Here is a 17,018-nt window from a genome sequence, read left to right on the forward strand (position 1 = left end):
CAGGATGGTCTCCTGTGCTCTTCAGCCTTGTAATGGGAACAAAACTCGGGAGAGGAGTGCTTATCCGATCCGCCAGCCCGGAGAAGAGAAGGAGTGTCCTCCGACTACAGAAACAGAGCCCTGCAAACTGAACAGCAACTGTTTCCACTACTCTTATAACATCACAGGTAAGAGCGGTCAAAGATGTGCAGCTGTCAGAGGCAATACAAGTCAAATCTTCACGCTGTTTTGGCTGATGGTGCATGTCTTCTACAGACTGGAGCACCTGTCAGCTGAGTGACAGAGCGGTTTGTGGAAACGGCATCAAAACCCGCATGCTGGACTGTGTGCGTAGTGATGGCAAATCTGTGGATCTCAAGTTCTGCAAAGAGGTGTGTCACCCATTCTTAAAAAACAAAAAAACCCTGTTTTTTTTTTTTTTTTTTTTTTTTTTTTTATTGGTGATAGTTAACAAGACAATGTGGACAGAAAAACAACAACACATAAACAAAAGGAAACTCAAACAAATAAACAAACAAAAAACAACAACAATGACAGAGTATTGACAAACAACGTCATATTACAATGAAAAAGATCAGAAATGTAAATAGCAATATGATAATAATAATGTTAACATGATGATAATGATAACAATAAAAATATTACTTTCTAATCCAAAAAAAAGGAAAAAGGCAAGGGGGGGGGTGGGGCTTGGTTGAAGAGAGAAAGAGGGGAGGGGAGAGAAAGGGGGAGAAAGAAGAGTAGGTGGGAATGAAGGGGAGCAGGGATCCTGGTTTGTCTGTATATGGAGGTAGAGAGAGAAAATGAAGTTAATGTGGATGATGTCAATTAAAAATGTTTGTTATGGGTTGGATGTGGTCTGATATGTGGTCCTGTACATGGCTGTGGTTTTGGTTACTGCTTTGGTACGAGTTCTGGGTGGACTTTAGATAATTTGTGAAGGGGTTCCATGTTTCCTCAAAGGCTGATATACTGTTTGTTTTGTAGGCTGTTATTTTTTCTATTGATATGTGTTCTGAGAGTAAATTTGTCCAGTGGGTGATATGGCAGGAGTGTTTTGATTTCCAGTTTTGAAAAATGATTTTCTTGGCGATGGTCAGAGAAATTAGTAATGGGTTATTGTGTTTAGTTGGAATTGTAATGTGTGTCAAGTCCCCCAGCAAACAGAGCGTTGGGGATGCTGGGATTCTGCAGCCCAAGATACACGAGAGTGTTTCTGTGACTGTTATCCAAAATGAAAGAACTGGCTGGCAAGACCAGGTGGCGTGAAGATAATCATCTGTGTGACCCAGGGTGCACTGTGAGCAGATATCTGTGCTAATCAGCCCCATTTTAAACATTTTCCCCTGAGTGATGTGTATTCTGTGAATGGTTTTATATTGTATGAGTTGTAAATTTGTATTGGTGGTCATGGAAAAGATGTTTTTATTGATTTGTATCCAGAAATCAGGGTTGGAAGGTAAAGCCAAGTCCTTTTCCCATTTGGTGGTTGGGAGTGTTATGGAGGTTTCTGACAATGAAAAAAGTTTATACATTTTTGAAATTATTTTTTGGGGGGTTGTAATTTTAAAGATTTCTTCACTTAAATAAGAAGACTGTAATATGTTGTTAGATATGTTGATTTTAGATTTAATGATGGATTTTAATTGTTGGTATTGGAGGAACTGGTCTCTTCCAACAAAAAAACCCTGTTAATGTTTGTTGAATTAAAGGAGAGATGTTTTGCTTTTAAAAAGAAAAAAAAAATGGAATTATGCATTTTAAAACATTTCCCTGTGGTCTACATAAACTGTAAATGCTATGCTTGGGCCTGAATTCTTCATTAATTCAACTCCACAGGTCCATCTTCAACACTATTTCTGAGTAATGACACCAGAAAGGTCGTTTTGAGCGCTGGCCCTTTAAATGCAAATGACCCCACCCCCTCCAGGTTGTTGACTGTGCTGCTCTGTCCCGTTCAGCCACTTGAGTTCGTTAATACAACCAACAACTGAACATTTTAGGAAATCGGCTCGAAGTTTGGGCATATTTTCAGTATGGACTACAACCACTGCTGATGACAAACAGTTATGGCATTATCAAATAAATGTTTTTTGGAAGCCTTGACCTTATACTTGCAAATATCGTGACGTAACTAGTCACAGACGTAACAAATTAAGAAGGAATTCAAATGGGTTGTAGAAATCCTCTTGATTTTTGCCGGAATGAATATAAAGATAGCTTTGCAGTACCTCGAGGGTTCAAATTCAAACTTTTTGAACTGTTAGGGTCCAAATACACAAATAAATGAACCAAAGACTAATAAAAGTGGGTTTAGTAAAATATGACCCCTTTAAGCATGACTAAATGACCTAATCTTTCTCTTGCAGTTGGGCCTGGAGAGGAAATGGCCGATGAATGCGTCCTGTGTTGTGGAGTGTCCTGTTAACTGTCAGCTGTCTGACTGGGCCCCGTGGTCTGAGTGCACCCACACCTGTGGTCTGGCAGGTATGTCTGAAACTGTGTAATGGGAATCTTGGAACTGTACCCTGAAAATACCCTGAAACATTGTGGAGGTCTCATTTGTGCTTAAGTAGTCATCTTTTACCTTCGGAGCGCTGATTTGATGAAATATTTTATGCTCCTCTTGAAAAGAAAAAACAAAAATTCCCAGCCGTAACAGCCGCTGTGATGTCTCTATGAAGTGCCACAGAATCACATCTAACAAATCTTAACAGTGGCTGGTAATTATAGCTGTCAATCACACATTTTACTCAGACCACATTTTACTCAAACTGAATATGTGTGGAGCTGGAAAGTTTCAATAGTGCGGTTATTTATTTATTTGAGAGAATCTGCACCTTTCCTCTCACAACCAAATCGCATGCCACAATAAGATCATCAGTGATCTAATTTTCTCAGATCACCCAGTCCAAATCACTGGTTTATCAAATTTCCCAGCGTGAACCAGTGGAGCTGTATATGTTTCTCAGTTATTCATTTGCCACAAACTACTTAAAATATTTGCATTGGAGCAGCTTACACAGGCAAGGGTATTTTTTAATTATTCATTGAAGACAGCTTAAGTAGGCCTACTTAAGCTGCATTACCACATGCATGAAAGGAGTGTTTGAGTCAAGAAGTAAACTGGATGATACCTGCTCCATTAGCTGTTGGTGGATCTGAGTCACGGCATTTCTAGTAGTAATTTCTTCTACAGAATGAACACATACTGCAGTTGTGGTATGTGCTCTGACTAACTCAGTGAATTTCAGAAAAATGGACAGACTAAAAAAAGACTCCAGTTTGTGTTTCGTGACAACCTGCTCTCTCTCTGTGTGATATATCTAGTAGATATTGGTATTGATTTCCATTCAGTGAAGTGCCATCATGGCTGCTTCACACAGGAGCGTTAATACCACATGACTTTGAAAGGGGGGAGTGTTTCTCCACTGCTGCAGGTCAGCAGTACTCAGCTTTCAACCATGTGCTTAAAGAAAGTCAGCCTCTCTTACAGTAATGATGGAAACCAGAAACGCCTCATGATGTGAGAAGTGATGCGTTATAGCCCTAAACCAACTGAGAGAGGGATAATAATGTACTCGTATGTAATACCATAGGATCAGGTCATTGATTGACGGTCCATTACGAGTGTGTGCTCTGGGGTTTAGGGAGCACTCTGCTCTCCATGAGTCCTTGAAAAGATCAGCAGCCAGAAGCAACAAGAGCAAATAGAAGATATGACACCAATACAGGCTTTAACTATTGTGGTAACCTTAATCTGTCCCCGGGCGAAAAAGATATTTTTCCTTGCATGGAGAAACAGCAGGTAGACCACAGGAAGAAGAGCAAGGGCCTCCTCGCTCTTCTTCCTGTGTTGCTTTTTCATCTCCAGTCTAGCTGTGAAGACACACTTCCCTGGAGGAGCTAATTTCTGTTCGTGAGCCAGGAATAGCAATGAGCAGGATTTGTTATTTCAAGCAAATGAACATACCTGGAAGCAGCAAGGTGCTGTTATCAATCAGGCAGTGTAAAAAAAATACACAGCTCTTTTCCTGGGCATGTCCAACCTGTGCGCATAGATAATCATAGTATTGTGTGTTCTCTAGCCAAACACAGATAGTGACAGCTGGCACAGGCCTCCTTTTACCCAGCAGCCCTCTTTGCCACCCACCGCTCAGCCTCAAACTCTGCCATGACCGCCCGCAGGGACACCACTGAAGCATGAGAATTGGAAGGCAGGGTGACGACTGGCTTCTGGTGGCATAAGGAGTTAGCATCTTCTGCATGGCAACCAAAGTAATGTGATGAAGGCAAAGGTGAAATGTGATTAGAAACCAGATTAGCTTAGAGGGGTGTTTTTTGCAGGAAATTAATAGGTCAATTATACTTACGCTGCATTACAGCATTTCTTTGGGTTTTCACTTGACCCTACCCTTAGTTTAAACCTCTAAAATATTCAACATTCTTTTATATTTTGACAGTGAATTGCACAGTATCTATATGTGTATGTTTGTAGTGACCTAAGTAGAGTCATCTCCTACTCTTCAGTCTCTGTGACGTGAGTGAAGTGTTAAGACCTCCCTTAGAGACTTCACCATACACTGAATGCAGTTCTTGTCAGATTACCTCTGAAACCTGCATTCTAACAGCAAAATCTGGAATTTGCTAGATGTGCAGAAGTGTGACACCAGATTTAGAAGTGGAAATGTATCTGATAACACATCTACCACTTAACAGCTACATAACTTTGTGAAGTCTCAGCTGAAATCACAACACTGTTACTTTCTAATTTCAATCGAGTTTGTCACCACGTAATTGCATGTATGTAATTTCCGCCTCGAGGTTTTTTTTTGTCTGAAAATAGAAACAAAAGCTGTAGTAGTAGCTGACGATGCGAGGTACCGTGGGATCATGGATGTTGTTTTCACCACCACTGTGGATAAAATCTAACTGACTCAGACAGAAACTATCATCAGATGAGGCATTGATGTGAGATTTGATTCCATAAAACACTGAATAAAATTATTTGTTTTTTTAATTTTTTATTGAACATTACAAGTAACTAGGGCTGTCAAAATGAATGCATTAATGTAGATTAATCCATCACCATGATTAATCTGATTAAACATTTTAATGCAATTAATCCATCTGTAGCAGAGAATGACTTTGAACATCTCTGGCAACACATTTTGGGCAGTTTGTCTAAGTAGAGTTACCGTTGCACATGCGCAAATGGGCAGTTGATCCGGTAGTGACAGGCAGCAGAACTGACCAATAAACATGGAAAACGCTAAACAGCATGTTGGCCCTCTGGATGGAAATATGAGGACAAAATAAAACAAAACAAGATGAAACAGTTGACCGCCATAAAATATTATGCACACTCTGTAGGAAGGACTTTTCTTTTCACTTAAGCACTTCCAGCTTCAAATACCACATTAACATGAAGCGTACGTTCGTTGGGGATTCTGCTAGCACTTCGGTTAACGCATCACCGAGCTTGCTCAAGCTTAAGTGTTTATTCCCTTCTTTCTTGACTCTGTTTGCTCATGCAAAATGAAATGTGATTAATATAGATTAAATATGAATTATATTTAATTGTGATTAATCGAAATTAATCCACAGCAACCCTGTGATTAACCTGGCTTTTCTGCCTCCGTCCATAATAATATACATTAGATAGCCTAAATGTCATCTAAAATTAACGTTTATTTGCAACATGGTATAGCAAACTATTACATGATCAAAAACAAATTAATTTTTAGCAAAATATGTCTCCATTTTGAATGTCTGGGGTCACCAGAAATGTGTGATGTTAAAATGGGGTCATGAGCCAAAAAAGGTTCTGAACCACTGGATTACACCCTGTCCGTCTTTCTCAATAAAAAAATCCGTCTGGAATTACGGGGCTTGAATCCAAATATGAAGGTGGGACTAATAGGCACGGACTAAACCAATCACAGCGTCACATAAGACAAATGTGACGCTTTTGTCAGAGAAATTTAAGAATACAGGGTGTAATTTGTTTTTCAGTCCTTATTTGTGAATCAAACGACTGACAACAGTTGTAAAGAGATTTGCGGACTTGGAACTGACTTTGACTTGCAACAAAAAGAAGTCGGTGCGTGTGATGCATTGCGAAACACCCGCCCCCAAGACTTGTGATTGGTTCGGTATAGAATAGATGGGACATCAATCACAGCAAATGGAGCAGTTCCAGACCATTTGCTCACTATTGAATGCACTGAGAAAATGGGATGACTGGCCAGACTACCCTTCTACTACTACATGACCGCAGTTGTTTTTGATTGAATGCATATTAATTAACCACTCCTTAATAAATGAATAATCAAAGTTGTTTTTACACTGAACACAGGGAAATTTGTGTATGGAAAAACTCAAAATGGTTTAATAAGTAATGAAATAATGATTATCACAGAGGCATAGGATCATACTGCTATATGTTAAATTGGTCAAATTATTAATGTATATCGTAGCATTATCATTGTTGGCTGAATAAATCCTCTGTCCACAGTTCTCTGTTCACCCATCTAGCTACTAAGCAACTCTGTTTATAATAAATACTCTCACAGACATGTATTTCTAATTTCTCTCAAAAATAGTACCTCATATTTTAACATTGCAGCACTACAGTGGTATTAAAAAGACTTTCCTGTTTTCATTTGCATATTCATTTATTTTTGATGAATCTTGATACTATCTTCAAATGGTTTCAACAAATTCAGTACAATGTTCCTCCATGACCATTAAAATTTGCTGCCATTCCACTACTGTTGTCCAAGCTCAACACTTTCTGCAGAGGTATTTCAAATTAAAAGCCATTTTACAGGTCAAAGGGCACAAATTAGGAAACATTCAGGCAAGCAACCAACTGACTCGAGAGACAGTTCGAGACAGCTTTATCTTCATCCAGAAATCAGCTTTTGAAGAATCTGGTCTTAAAATGGATTGGATTTAGTGCTTGGTTGTGGGCTGTTGAAAATAACACGTTCTCAAACACCCTCCTGTCTCATAATATGGGTTAAAATTGCAATAATGCTGTAAGTTGTTTATTAGAATTGTCTTTACTTCCTCAATTGAAGAAGCCCAGGCTGTACTATTGTATGTAAAAAAAAAAGACTAAGAACAGCCTTTTTCCATTTGTAACCTTATTAAAACCCAATATGTTTGACAGTAGTGCATTAATCTCTTCACAAACTGAACAAGCAGAGGAGGGATAGTGTGGCATTAAAGTGCTGTCAGAATCAAAGAAAGAGGTATCAAGGTGAAAAACCACAGCTCCATGTGCTATTTCAGTCACATCTCTGAAATTCATCACACCACACTGCACCATTAAATCATACCTCTGTAGTTCTCTTTCATTATGAACAACAGTCATACTTTTTTAAATATAGAGGCCTGGAAATACAGTATATTTCTGCAATGTCCTCTAAACCTCATAATAAGAACATTATGCGGTAATTGTACCTCTATTTCTGACATAGTACATGCAGGAAAATGAGCATAAATGGGGTATGAACATTTTACTTCTGAGTATTCTGATCCCTATTGCAGATGCATGAGTCTATTTACAGATTCAGGTATTTGTAGAATATGTATATTAAGAGAACAAGGGGTCCGTTGGGATCGTATGTGCACCGGGTAAAGATATTGTGGTTTTTGCATGAGACCCGTCACAAAGTACTGTAGGAGATCCCTCTGTGGTTCATGCACCACGCTTAGTTTGCTTGAAGATGAACTGGCAGCTGCTGAATCTGGCAGCTGGAGAAGCATCACCCTGGGATTATGTCCCGGTCGTATTCAACACTAAGACTGGAGCTGGGAGAAGGAAAACTGCAGAGTATATCAATTAATTCTACATGTGTTTAAAACTGGGAATTGAAAGTCTCTCTGGGCTTTTGAGCTAAAACTGTCGTAAGAATCAGACATTAAATTGGCTAAATTAAGGCCACTGTGCTGTGTGTGATCTTTGAATGCAAGTTAATGCTGACTTGCTGCAGAGTATGTATTTCAAATGTACAATGAGCCATGAGAACAGTAATATTGCTGATGGTAGTATTTGTTTGTGGTGGTTTGTTGGGCAAAAACCACATGCATTTTCCTCTGAGACTGCTTCTAATTGAAAGTTTTCTCACATCCTTCCCCTGGGGCTCTTTGTTAAAATGCAGAGTGAATTTGTTCAAGGGCCCCTCTTCCCTCCTTCCCACACATATCCTCCAACCTTAGACAGCCATTTATTCATTTTAACACAACAAGGGATTATGAATATTCAAAGTGGCTACAGGGAGTGTGATGAAGCCCTAAAATTGCAGTGTATATTATGTCAGCTGACATAGAACAGAACAAAGTGTTCCCTAAACTACAAAGAGACGAGAAATGGGGTGTTAGGTGACAAATTTTTAAAAGTAGTATAGAAATGGTACACACTTGAGAGATATCGACTAGAAATCAATATAAATTAACATTATATTGTTGTCATTTTTGAAAGTATACCAATTTAGTAAACACGGGGTGTGTATTATGCTCTTTTCCATTAACATCCAGGTTAATCAGGGGCATAATGACAAAAACAGGTACTTGTCTAGCTACAAAGCAGCTCTCTTTATCATAAATAGTCTCATAGACATGCATTTCTAGTTTCTCTCAAAAATAGTACCTCATTTTAACATTGCAGTACTACAGTGGTATTAAGACTTTCCTGTTTTCATTTGCATATTCATTTATTTTTGATGAATCTCAATACTATCTTCAAGTGGTTTCAATTAATTCACTACAATGTTCCTCCCTTACTGTTAAAATTGCTGCCATTCCACTTCCATTGCTGAAGCTCAACACTTTCTGCAGAGATATTTCACATCAAAAACCATCTTACAGGTCAAAGGGCACAAATTAAGATAAATTCAGACAACCAGAAGTTACTGCTCCGGTTCAACATAGTTTTATCTGTATCTAGAAATCAGCTTGAAAACAAACTGGCCTTAAAATGGATTGGATTGTTTATAATGTTTTGTCCATGTTTTTTTTTTTTTTTCAGTTTACTCAGTTCCTTTGAGTATGGCGGATTACTGTCGGTTATTATCATTGTATTTTATCATTACAGTTGTCATTATTGTTGTTATTGGCACTATTATTATTGATAATGTCTCGTGTGATGGTCTCTGCCACCTTTTTTTTCTCTTCTCCCCTCTTCGCTCTCTCCTTTTTTAGCTTACCGGCCAACAGGCCGTAAGCTATTGTCATCATGCGGCGTCCAGTATCGTTGTCGTCTGTTACAGAATTTTCAATTGTCTTCTTTTCCGAAACTACAACTCCGATTGACTTCAAACTTGGTATACAACTTCTTTGTGATGATGTCAACAAAAGTTAGTGAAATTATTTGGATCCGGATCTGATTCTGGATTTGGTGCGACTTTAAAAAATGTCCCCATTATAAGAGAGAGGAAGTGGATCGATGCAGTAACTCAGTAAATATAAATGATATCAAGCGTAAATTTCTACAGTCCAGCCCTGATGGGGAGATGACCAAAACATAATGGCCACATGCTGATCAGGATCTTCTTCTGGATCCGGGAACTTAAGGAAAATTTAACATGGGCTCTTATGGGGAAAACATTTCAATTGTCTTCTTCTCCCAAACTACAGTTCTGATTGACTTCAAACTTGGTATACAGCTTCTTTATGATGATGTCAATACAAGGTATTGAAATTATTTTCATCCAGATCTGATTCTGGATTTGGTGCGACTTTGAAAAATTTCCCCATTATAAGAGATAGGAAGTGGATTGATACAATAAATCAGTAAGTATCAATGATATCAAGTTGGAATTTCAATTTTCTTTCAGATCTGATTGGAATATGACCAAAACATGGGCTATTTCTGTAATATAATAAATACACATAACTGGCTGATAATAAATGGCATCTGGATACATTTCCCAAAGCTTTTAATTTGGCTGGTAAGCTACAGGGCCATTGGTCCTATTTTTCTTCTCCCTTTCCTCTCTTTCCCCCTGTTTTTCCTGTCAAGTCCAGCATCAAAATGTGGTTCATCAAAACCCAAAATAAAAATGGTGGAATATCAAGGGGAACCTTATATACTTTGTGAAGTTCCCCTTGGCAAAGCAAATTTGTTCAGCACAACAAGGCAGCCAGACAACCATTCTGCTGTTATGATGTGGGATAAGACAAGTTTAAAAAAAAAAAAAAAAGGATTGGATTTAGCACTTGGTTGTAGGCGTTGAAAATAATACATTTTAACCCTGCTGCGCTTTGTCCAGCGTATGGGTCTGGGTATAAAGGCTTTAGAGTTGCATGAGAGAAAGTATGAGTCAGAAAACATAATGGCAACATCATAAAAAGCCTTCAGCAAATGTCAGCCGTCACTCAATATGTTCTGTGTTTGCATCAGGAGCAGCAACAAAGTACAACCCTAGTTCAACTAGATGTGAAGCAAGTCTTGAATTGCATTAATGACATGATTAAAAATCTGAGAATTTAAGTAATAGAAATCTACACAAACTCCAGTTAGATGTAGATGTACTGAAATGTGCTGCTTTTGGACACAACAAGGCTCTGTAATTTAAGAGTGTTACTAGTGTCCTTATCATACTGCACATACATTATACTCTTAGCATGAAAAGGACAAAGGTGATTCTTCAAAATGTTGAACCTTTACTGGACACAGATATGACACAGATAATGGACACAGATTTTTTTCATAAAACCCTGAAATATATAAACTGTCAGTGTAATTCCAATCTCATCAGTGTTGTTGATGTGGCCTATATACAGGCCTTTTCTTTTACTTAAGTAGAAGCTTTGATTTGAGAATAGCTCAAGGTGTCTAATAAAGACACCTTGAGCTTGAGCTGAGTTGCTCCAGACAGATGCTCCAAGGTCATTTGGACAGACAGTCAGGTCTGAGCTGCTGGAAATGTATGGACAAACACTAGAGTGTCTCCCTGATGTGAGTATCTCTTGGACGCATGGAGAGGTCAGATATCAGCACTCCACTCAACATCCTCATGAATAAATGATTAATATTTCTCTTCTTCTTTGCATTTCTGCAGGCAAGCTGTGGAGGAGGCGCACAGTGATCCAGGCTCCCCAGGGTGATGGGAGGCCGTGTCCCTCCCAGATGGAGCAGTGGAAGCCCTGCCTAGTGAAGCCATGCTACAGCTGGAGATACAGCGCCTGGTCTGAGTGCAAGTCAGAGGTCAGTCTGTCTTCATCCTCCCGTCAAATAGCTGCACAGTATTATCTGAGCAGCTTCACTGAATTGCGGGCTACAGTGCACAAATGAGCAGTAGCCACTGCCTTCACATGATCAAAAAGAGTGAGGAGGAAGGATTTTATTGTAAGGCAGGGTATATTTCACCAGACTAGGGCAATGCTTTTAACCTTCTTGTGTTAGGGTCAGCACCGACCATTTTAGGTTTTAAATGCATACATGAACCACATAAAATTTGTGTATTGCATCAAGTCTTTTTGAATTTGTCAGGAACCTCTATTTCAACAAAATAATACAAATATTTTTTTTTCCACTAAATTATTAAATGCACTGTTTGAAATTATGACCTTTGTGCTGTTAGGGTCCAAGAATATAAAGCAATAATTAGAGCCAAAACTGAAATCACTAGTACACTGTCAGCCAACACACTGACAGCCAGCTCCTCTCCCAATCATGTGAGCTTTTGGGGATGCTCATTTTGCCTCGTTATCTTCGCTACATACAGTACACAATTAAATACATTATAACATGGTAAAGATGATTAAACATAGCAAGATAGTATGACTGAATGAGCCCATGATGTTGTCTCCAACATGGCACTTGAGATCCAGACTGTAGGTCAGACATCAAATGTGATCTGAATGTGTTTTAAGTCTGACATTATGACATTACAGCTTTAGCAAAAGTTCAGCAGGTTACAGTTAATAAACCAAACACTTTTAATGCTGTCATACTGAAGCACTGAAACGGAATGAAATAAACGTATTATCCTGGCCACAGTTATGCTGGACTAGCAGCCTGAAGATGAGCCTCTTATCTTAAAGGTAGTGTGTGACATTGAGTTGAGGTGAATGTTTGATTATTATAATTGAAAACTGAATGTAAACCCATGAACAAGTAATCAAGTAGTCAAACTTTCAGGTCCAGCCCTACCTCATACAGCAATTGTTCTATAAATACAGCGTCAAAATGGTTTAAAAAACCAAAACTGTTCTTCATTACATTTATTTTATTTATTGTTTATTTAATGTAGAATTTAAATACAGCAACTCCACAGCCCTGTAGCATTAACTGTTAAAAGTGTTATAACCAGTCACATCCAACCATCCCTCCAGCTGATGAGCTTGAATCACTTTTCACTATAGTAGCAGCTAATGAACCAATCACAGCTATGTGGAGAAACAATCACGCACAGCAGAGTAGGGTGTCCATCACTGTAGTGTACTCAGATACATATCAGCCAAACCAAGTATTACTGTTTTTAATTCACCTACATTATGCAGCCAGAGTACTCAAAGACACTCTGCTCCTTATCAGTTCGCCTGTTCTCTATCTTAAAGCAGCAGAGGCTACATTAAAGTCACTAGTTTGCCTTAAGGCTCTATCACTACTGTGTCGACACTGAAAGCATTTTAGCAGTGTTACTGTCATGTGATAGTGTAGACACATAGACACGCAACTGCTGCTAACACGGTGCTCTCACACTGTCAAGCCACCAAAATAAATCTCATGCCTGCTAAGACAAAGTCAGAAACCACCCTCAGTGTCATGTTCTTGCATCAGTTGCTATTGAGTTGCTGAGAGTTTAACAGAGTTTCACAGCAGCCAATGAGAAGCAGCAGCATCAAAGAAGTCACTTTATATTGACCCTCAACCCTGAATATAATTTGCACATAAAAATTCGCCTAATGGAAAAACGACATTTTCACCAAAACTCTTATTTTTTGATGAAAAGTTTTTGCTCTTGCAAGAGGTGGTTTTTTTGGACTTAGTGAAATTGGTATATCACACAAAACTGCAATGGACAGACCTTTTTGTGCAACTAGAGCCACATGAACAACAAAAGAAACAGATGTCGATGGATGTTACAACAAGCGAAGAAGAAGAGTTTTAAAACAAACATAGCGCGGCATGTGTGGACACACCAGGAAACCGAATCATTTTTTAATTTAGAACGGGATAGAGTACTATAGAGTATAGATTACTATATATTTGTAAATCAGTGTGATATTTATGTTCGTTGTCATGTTTATGGAATGACTTGTCGTGACATCTCGCGATAATGCATAAACAAATCATCGCATTTGGGATTTAATGTAAAAACCGACAGTACGCACTTCTGTTGTTTTGACATTTAGTAAATATCGGTGCAGTTTTGCTAGTCCGATGAAAAAGCGATTAGTGACAAGGAAGTGGTGTGACTTTATGCATGTGGCACAGCAGCAGAATGCTCATTCATGTTTGTTTATCCCAAATGAAGTAGAGTTAGGAGTTAGGAACTACAATAAGTATGGTGGCAAGAACAGGAAAAAAAACAACAAAAAACTTTAACTCATGGCCTTTAATACTCATTTGCGGTCTTCAAACTCCTTTTAAAATAAATGAATGAATATTAAAAATGTAGTGAAGTCAGTTCATTTAATTAAATTTGCCCTGAATGTGGTATTAGAGAAAATCATTATTATTAGAGAGCATTAGCAAATAGAGAAGTCAAAGAAATGCTGATAATACCAAGCACACACTTACGTATAATACACTTACTTATAACATGACTATATCTAGACATTCAGCCTTCTTTTTTTTCTGTTTTTTGAAGATGTTGACCATCACATGAAATAGTTTCTCTCTGTCTTTTACCTCTGCCCTCCCTGACAACTGGCCCTGGTCAGAAACTCCACATTATTGACATGCTGCTGGACTTCAGAGAAAATTAATATCTGCACTTCAGTCATTTTGCACTTATCATATTTCTATTTTAATCTTGCAGGGGGCAAGGTGTGGGGAAGGCCTGCGCTTCAGGAATGTATCGTGCTTTGTGTCGGATGGCTCGGGTCAGCAGGACAGCAGCCTGGTGGACGAGGAGCTGTGTGGAGATGTGGAGCCTTCAGTGGACGGAGATACAAACATTGTTCTGCAGGAGTCCTGTACTGTACCCTGTCCAGGTATGGTAACACACAGTCTTCTGAAACAGTATCATGTACTGTTTATGTCTATGTCTAGTCTTGGAGGACTGACTGAATAGATTTTTTTTTTTTTTTTTTTTTTGATGAGTGGTAGCCAAAAATAGATCAGTTTCCAGCAAAATGTTAATGCTTAATGACTAATGCACCCTTACTGATATCTGTGTGTAAAAATAAGTACAGTGTGGTATTTTGATCGGATCGACAATGAGCCTCTAGTTAAAAAAATTGCTGCAAGAAATATGTCATTGAAAGCCTTCTGTTTTCTCTCATCTCATCAGATAAGGTAACACATTAAAATACATTATAAAGAGGTCATATTTTACAAAATCCACTTTTATTAGTCTTTGGTTCATTTATTTGTGTATTTGGACCCTAATAGTTCAAAAAGTTTGAATTTGAACCCTCCAGGTGCTGCAAAGGTACAGTATCTTTATATTCATTTTGGCAAAAAATTGAGTGGATTTCTCCAACCTGTTTTAATTCCTGCTTAATTTGTTACGTCTATAACTAGTTACTTCAAGACATTTGTACATATAAGGTCAAGACTTGTGACGAACATTTCTCATAGTACGACATAATTGTTTGTCAGCAGCGGTTGTAGTCCATACTGAAAATATGTCCAAAATTCGAGCAGATTACCTAAAATGTTCAGTTGTTGGTTGTATTAATGAACACAAGTGGCTGAATGGGACAGAGCAGCCCAAAGGGGGTGGGGTTTGAAGTGGCTCATTTGCATTTAAAGGGCCAGCACTCAAAATGATCTTTCTGGTATCATTACTCCGAAATAGGTTTGAAGATGGACCTGCGGACTTGAATTAATGAAGAATTTAGACCCAAGCATAGCATTTACAGTTTATGTAGACCACAGGGAAATGTTTTAAAATACATAATTCCATTTAAAAAAAGCAAAATATCACTTCTTTAAAAGACTTGAATTTACAGATCAGCATTTAATGCCTTAAAAAAGTATTTAAAAGGTGTTAAATTTTATATGGTAGGTCTTAAGTTATGTTTCCATAAACTTTTTCACTGTCTTGTGTTTAAATGTGTCTGTTAAATATCCAAGCTGCAAAAAAAGTACTGTTAGTCTACTAATTTCCACTAGGCAATTTATATTGAAATTAGTAGCCAATTTGTAACTTTGTAGCCTCTGGTGAGAAATGACTTGGAACGGTGGGAATCAAGTCTTTGGAGTAAATAAATACATTTTCCTAAATTCTAGGAGGCACAAATTTTTGCCAGTATGGCCGTGAAATAGGTATTAAAATCTGTTCGAAGTAGTCTTAAAACGGTCTTGAAAAGTCGTAAATTTAACTTGTAGAAACCTGTAGGAACCCTGTTAAAGTACATGTTATGTATTGAATATTTACTTATTAGCATACATATGAGCACGTAGAACTACTTAATACTCACTATCAGGGACTATGTTTACATGCCCATTCATGCATCATCAAAAGATAATATTCTGAATAAGCTGTTTATATATCTAATGAAAATAAAATATCCCTCTAATATTCCTGTTCATGATCAGCCACACATACATCATTACAGATAGTGTTTTTTCAGTAAGTTTCCCATTGGTGGCAGACTTTCCATTGGTGTTCCTTTAGACACATTTTCTGGAAGAGGTTGGCTTTTGATATTTGCTCATATTCATAAACCTGTTGATATCCTCTGTCATAATGTTCAACAGTAGTCATGTTTCTCATTCCCACTACAAATGTAAACTCTTGTTTGAAGTATCCATCCCATCTCTCTCAGACATGCTCATTGTCTTTACCTCAACTGACCAAAAACAGGGACGTGATGTCCGAACCTGCCATAAAACAGATACATTAATTAATTTTCCAAATTCCCTGTATATCAGTCAAAAAATACTCATAAAACCTGGAATGATATTGGCATATCCAACTTGTCTGAATTGATTTGATTTAGATTGTCCAAGTAGATTATGCTGTTAACATGATCCTTGTCAAAGTCAGAATGTCATACTGCGTTCCGGGCAACCCGTAACTCGTGTTTTTCCAACCTTCTACCGGTGAAAATGCACTGGAATGACAGTCAAACCCATGACTTCCCACCCGTTAACTCATACTAGATCCATGTACTCGCAGTTACGAGCTCTGACGTCACATAAACTGTGAAACAACAATGGCAGCCCCCATGGATGCGGTGTTTATGCAAATTGTTTATTAAAACAAGGTATTGCTCTGACATTATTTATCTGCAAATATTCTGCATAATCAGCAGCTACTCTAGCGTTAGCTGGTTTTCAGTCCATTGAGGACAAGAATAAATTAATACCAAATACATATCCAAATATACAAATAACATAACATGAAAGGTATAACAGCTTCTCTTGCCTTATGCGCCATTTTTACTCCTCTGTTTCCCTCAAATAAGTAAGAATCAAGCACCTCTGGCGATAGAAATGATTGTAAATGAACATAATGTACAGTCCACCATGCTGGTTTGTTTACATCTAGCTACCACAATTCCTTGCACTCAGGCAGTTTGGTATGACTTGCTTGAAATGCTGCAAAGTCGTGAGTCGTGGTTTGAAGACTTGACTTAGGGGCTCAAAAACTGGCCTGGAATGCAGCGTTAGTGTACATGTAAATGTACTCAAGGAGCATTAATTAGGTGGTTACTAAGGAAAATTGCCACTACTAGACTTGTATAATATAGTCATGCACAGTGAGTCATTAATAGGTGCTTTATAATGACCAGATATGAGCCTCATTATGTCATGAGGTAGAGTTCAGAGGGCTTTCAACCTCATCCTCCAGGGTTAGTTTGTATATGCTTTGATATTAGGTGTT

The 17,018-nt window shown here is 38.2% G+C and overlaps 1 protein-coding gene across 1 annotated transcript in view; it reads left to right on the forward strand.

The window, feature by feature from the left end:
- thsd7aa (thrombospondin, type I, domain containing 7Aa) overlaps positions 1–17,018 on the forward strand; it is a 227,785-nt gene that overhangs the window by 171,285 nt on the left and 39,482 nt on the right. Inside the window, exons 18-22 of the mRNA XM_030147877.1 lie at positions 26–167; positions 256–371; positions 2,370–2,487; positions 11,073–11,218; positions 14,001–14,175. Coding sequence (XP_030003737.1) covers positions 26–167; positions 256–371; positions 2,370–2,487; positions 11,073–11,218; positions 14,001–14,175 — 697 coding nt within the window. The remainder of the gene's footprint in view (positions 1–25; positions 168–255; positions 372–2,369; positions 2,488–11,072; positions 11,219–14,000; positions 14,176–17,018) is intronic.

The sequence above is a fragment of the Sphaeramia orbicularis genome, chromosome 11 (genome assembly GCF_902148855.1).
Source record: "Sphaeramia orbicularis chromosome 11, fSphaOr1.1, whole genome shotgun sequence".
Lineage (NCBI taxonomy): Eukaryota > Metazoa > Chordata > Actinopteri > Kurtiformes > Apogonidae > Sphaeramia > Sphaeramia orbicularis.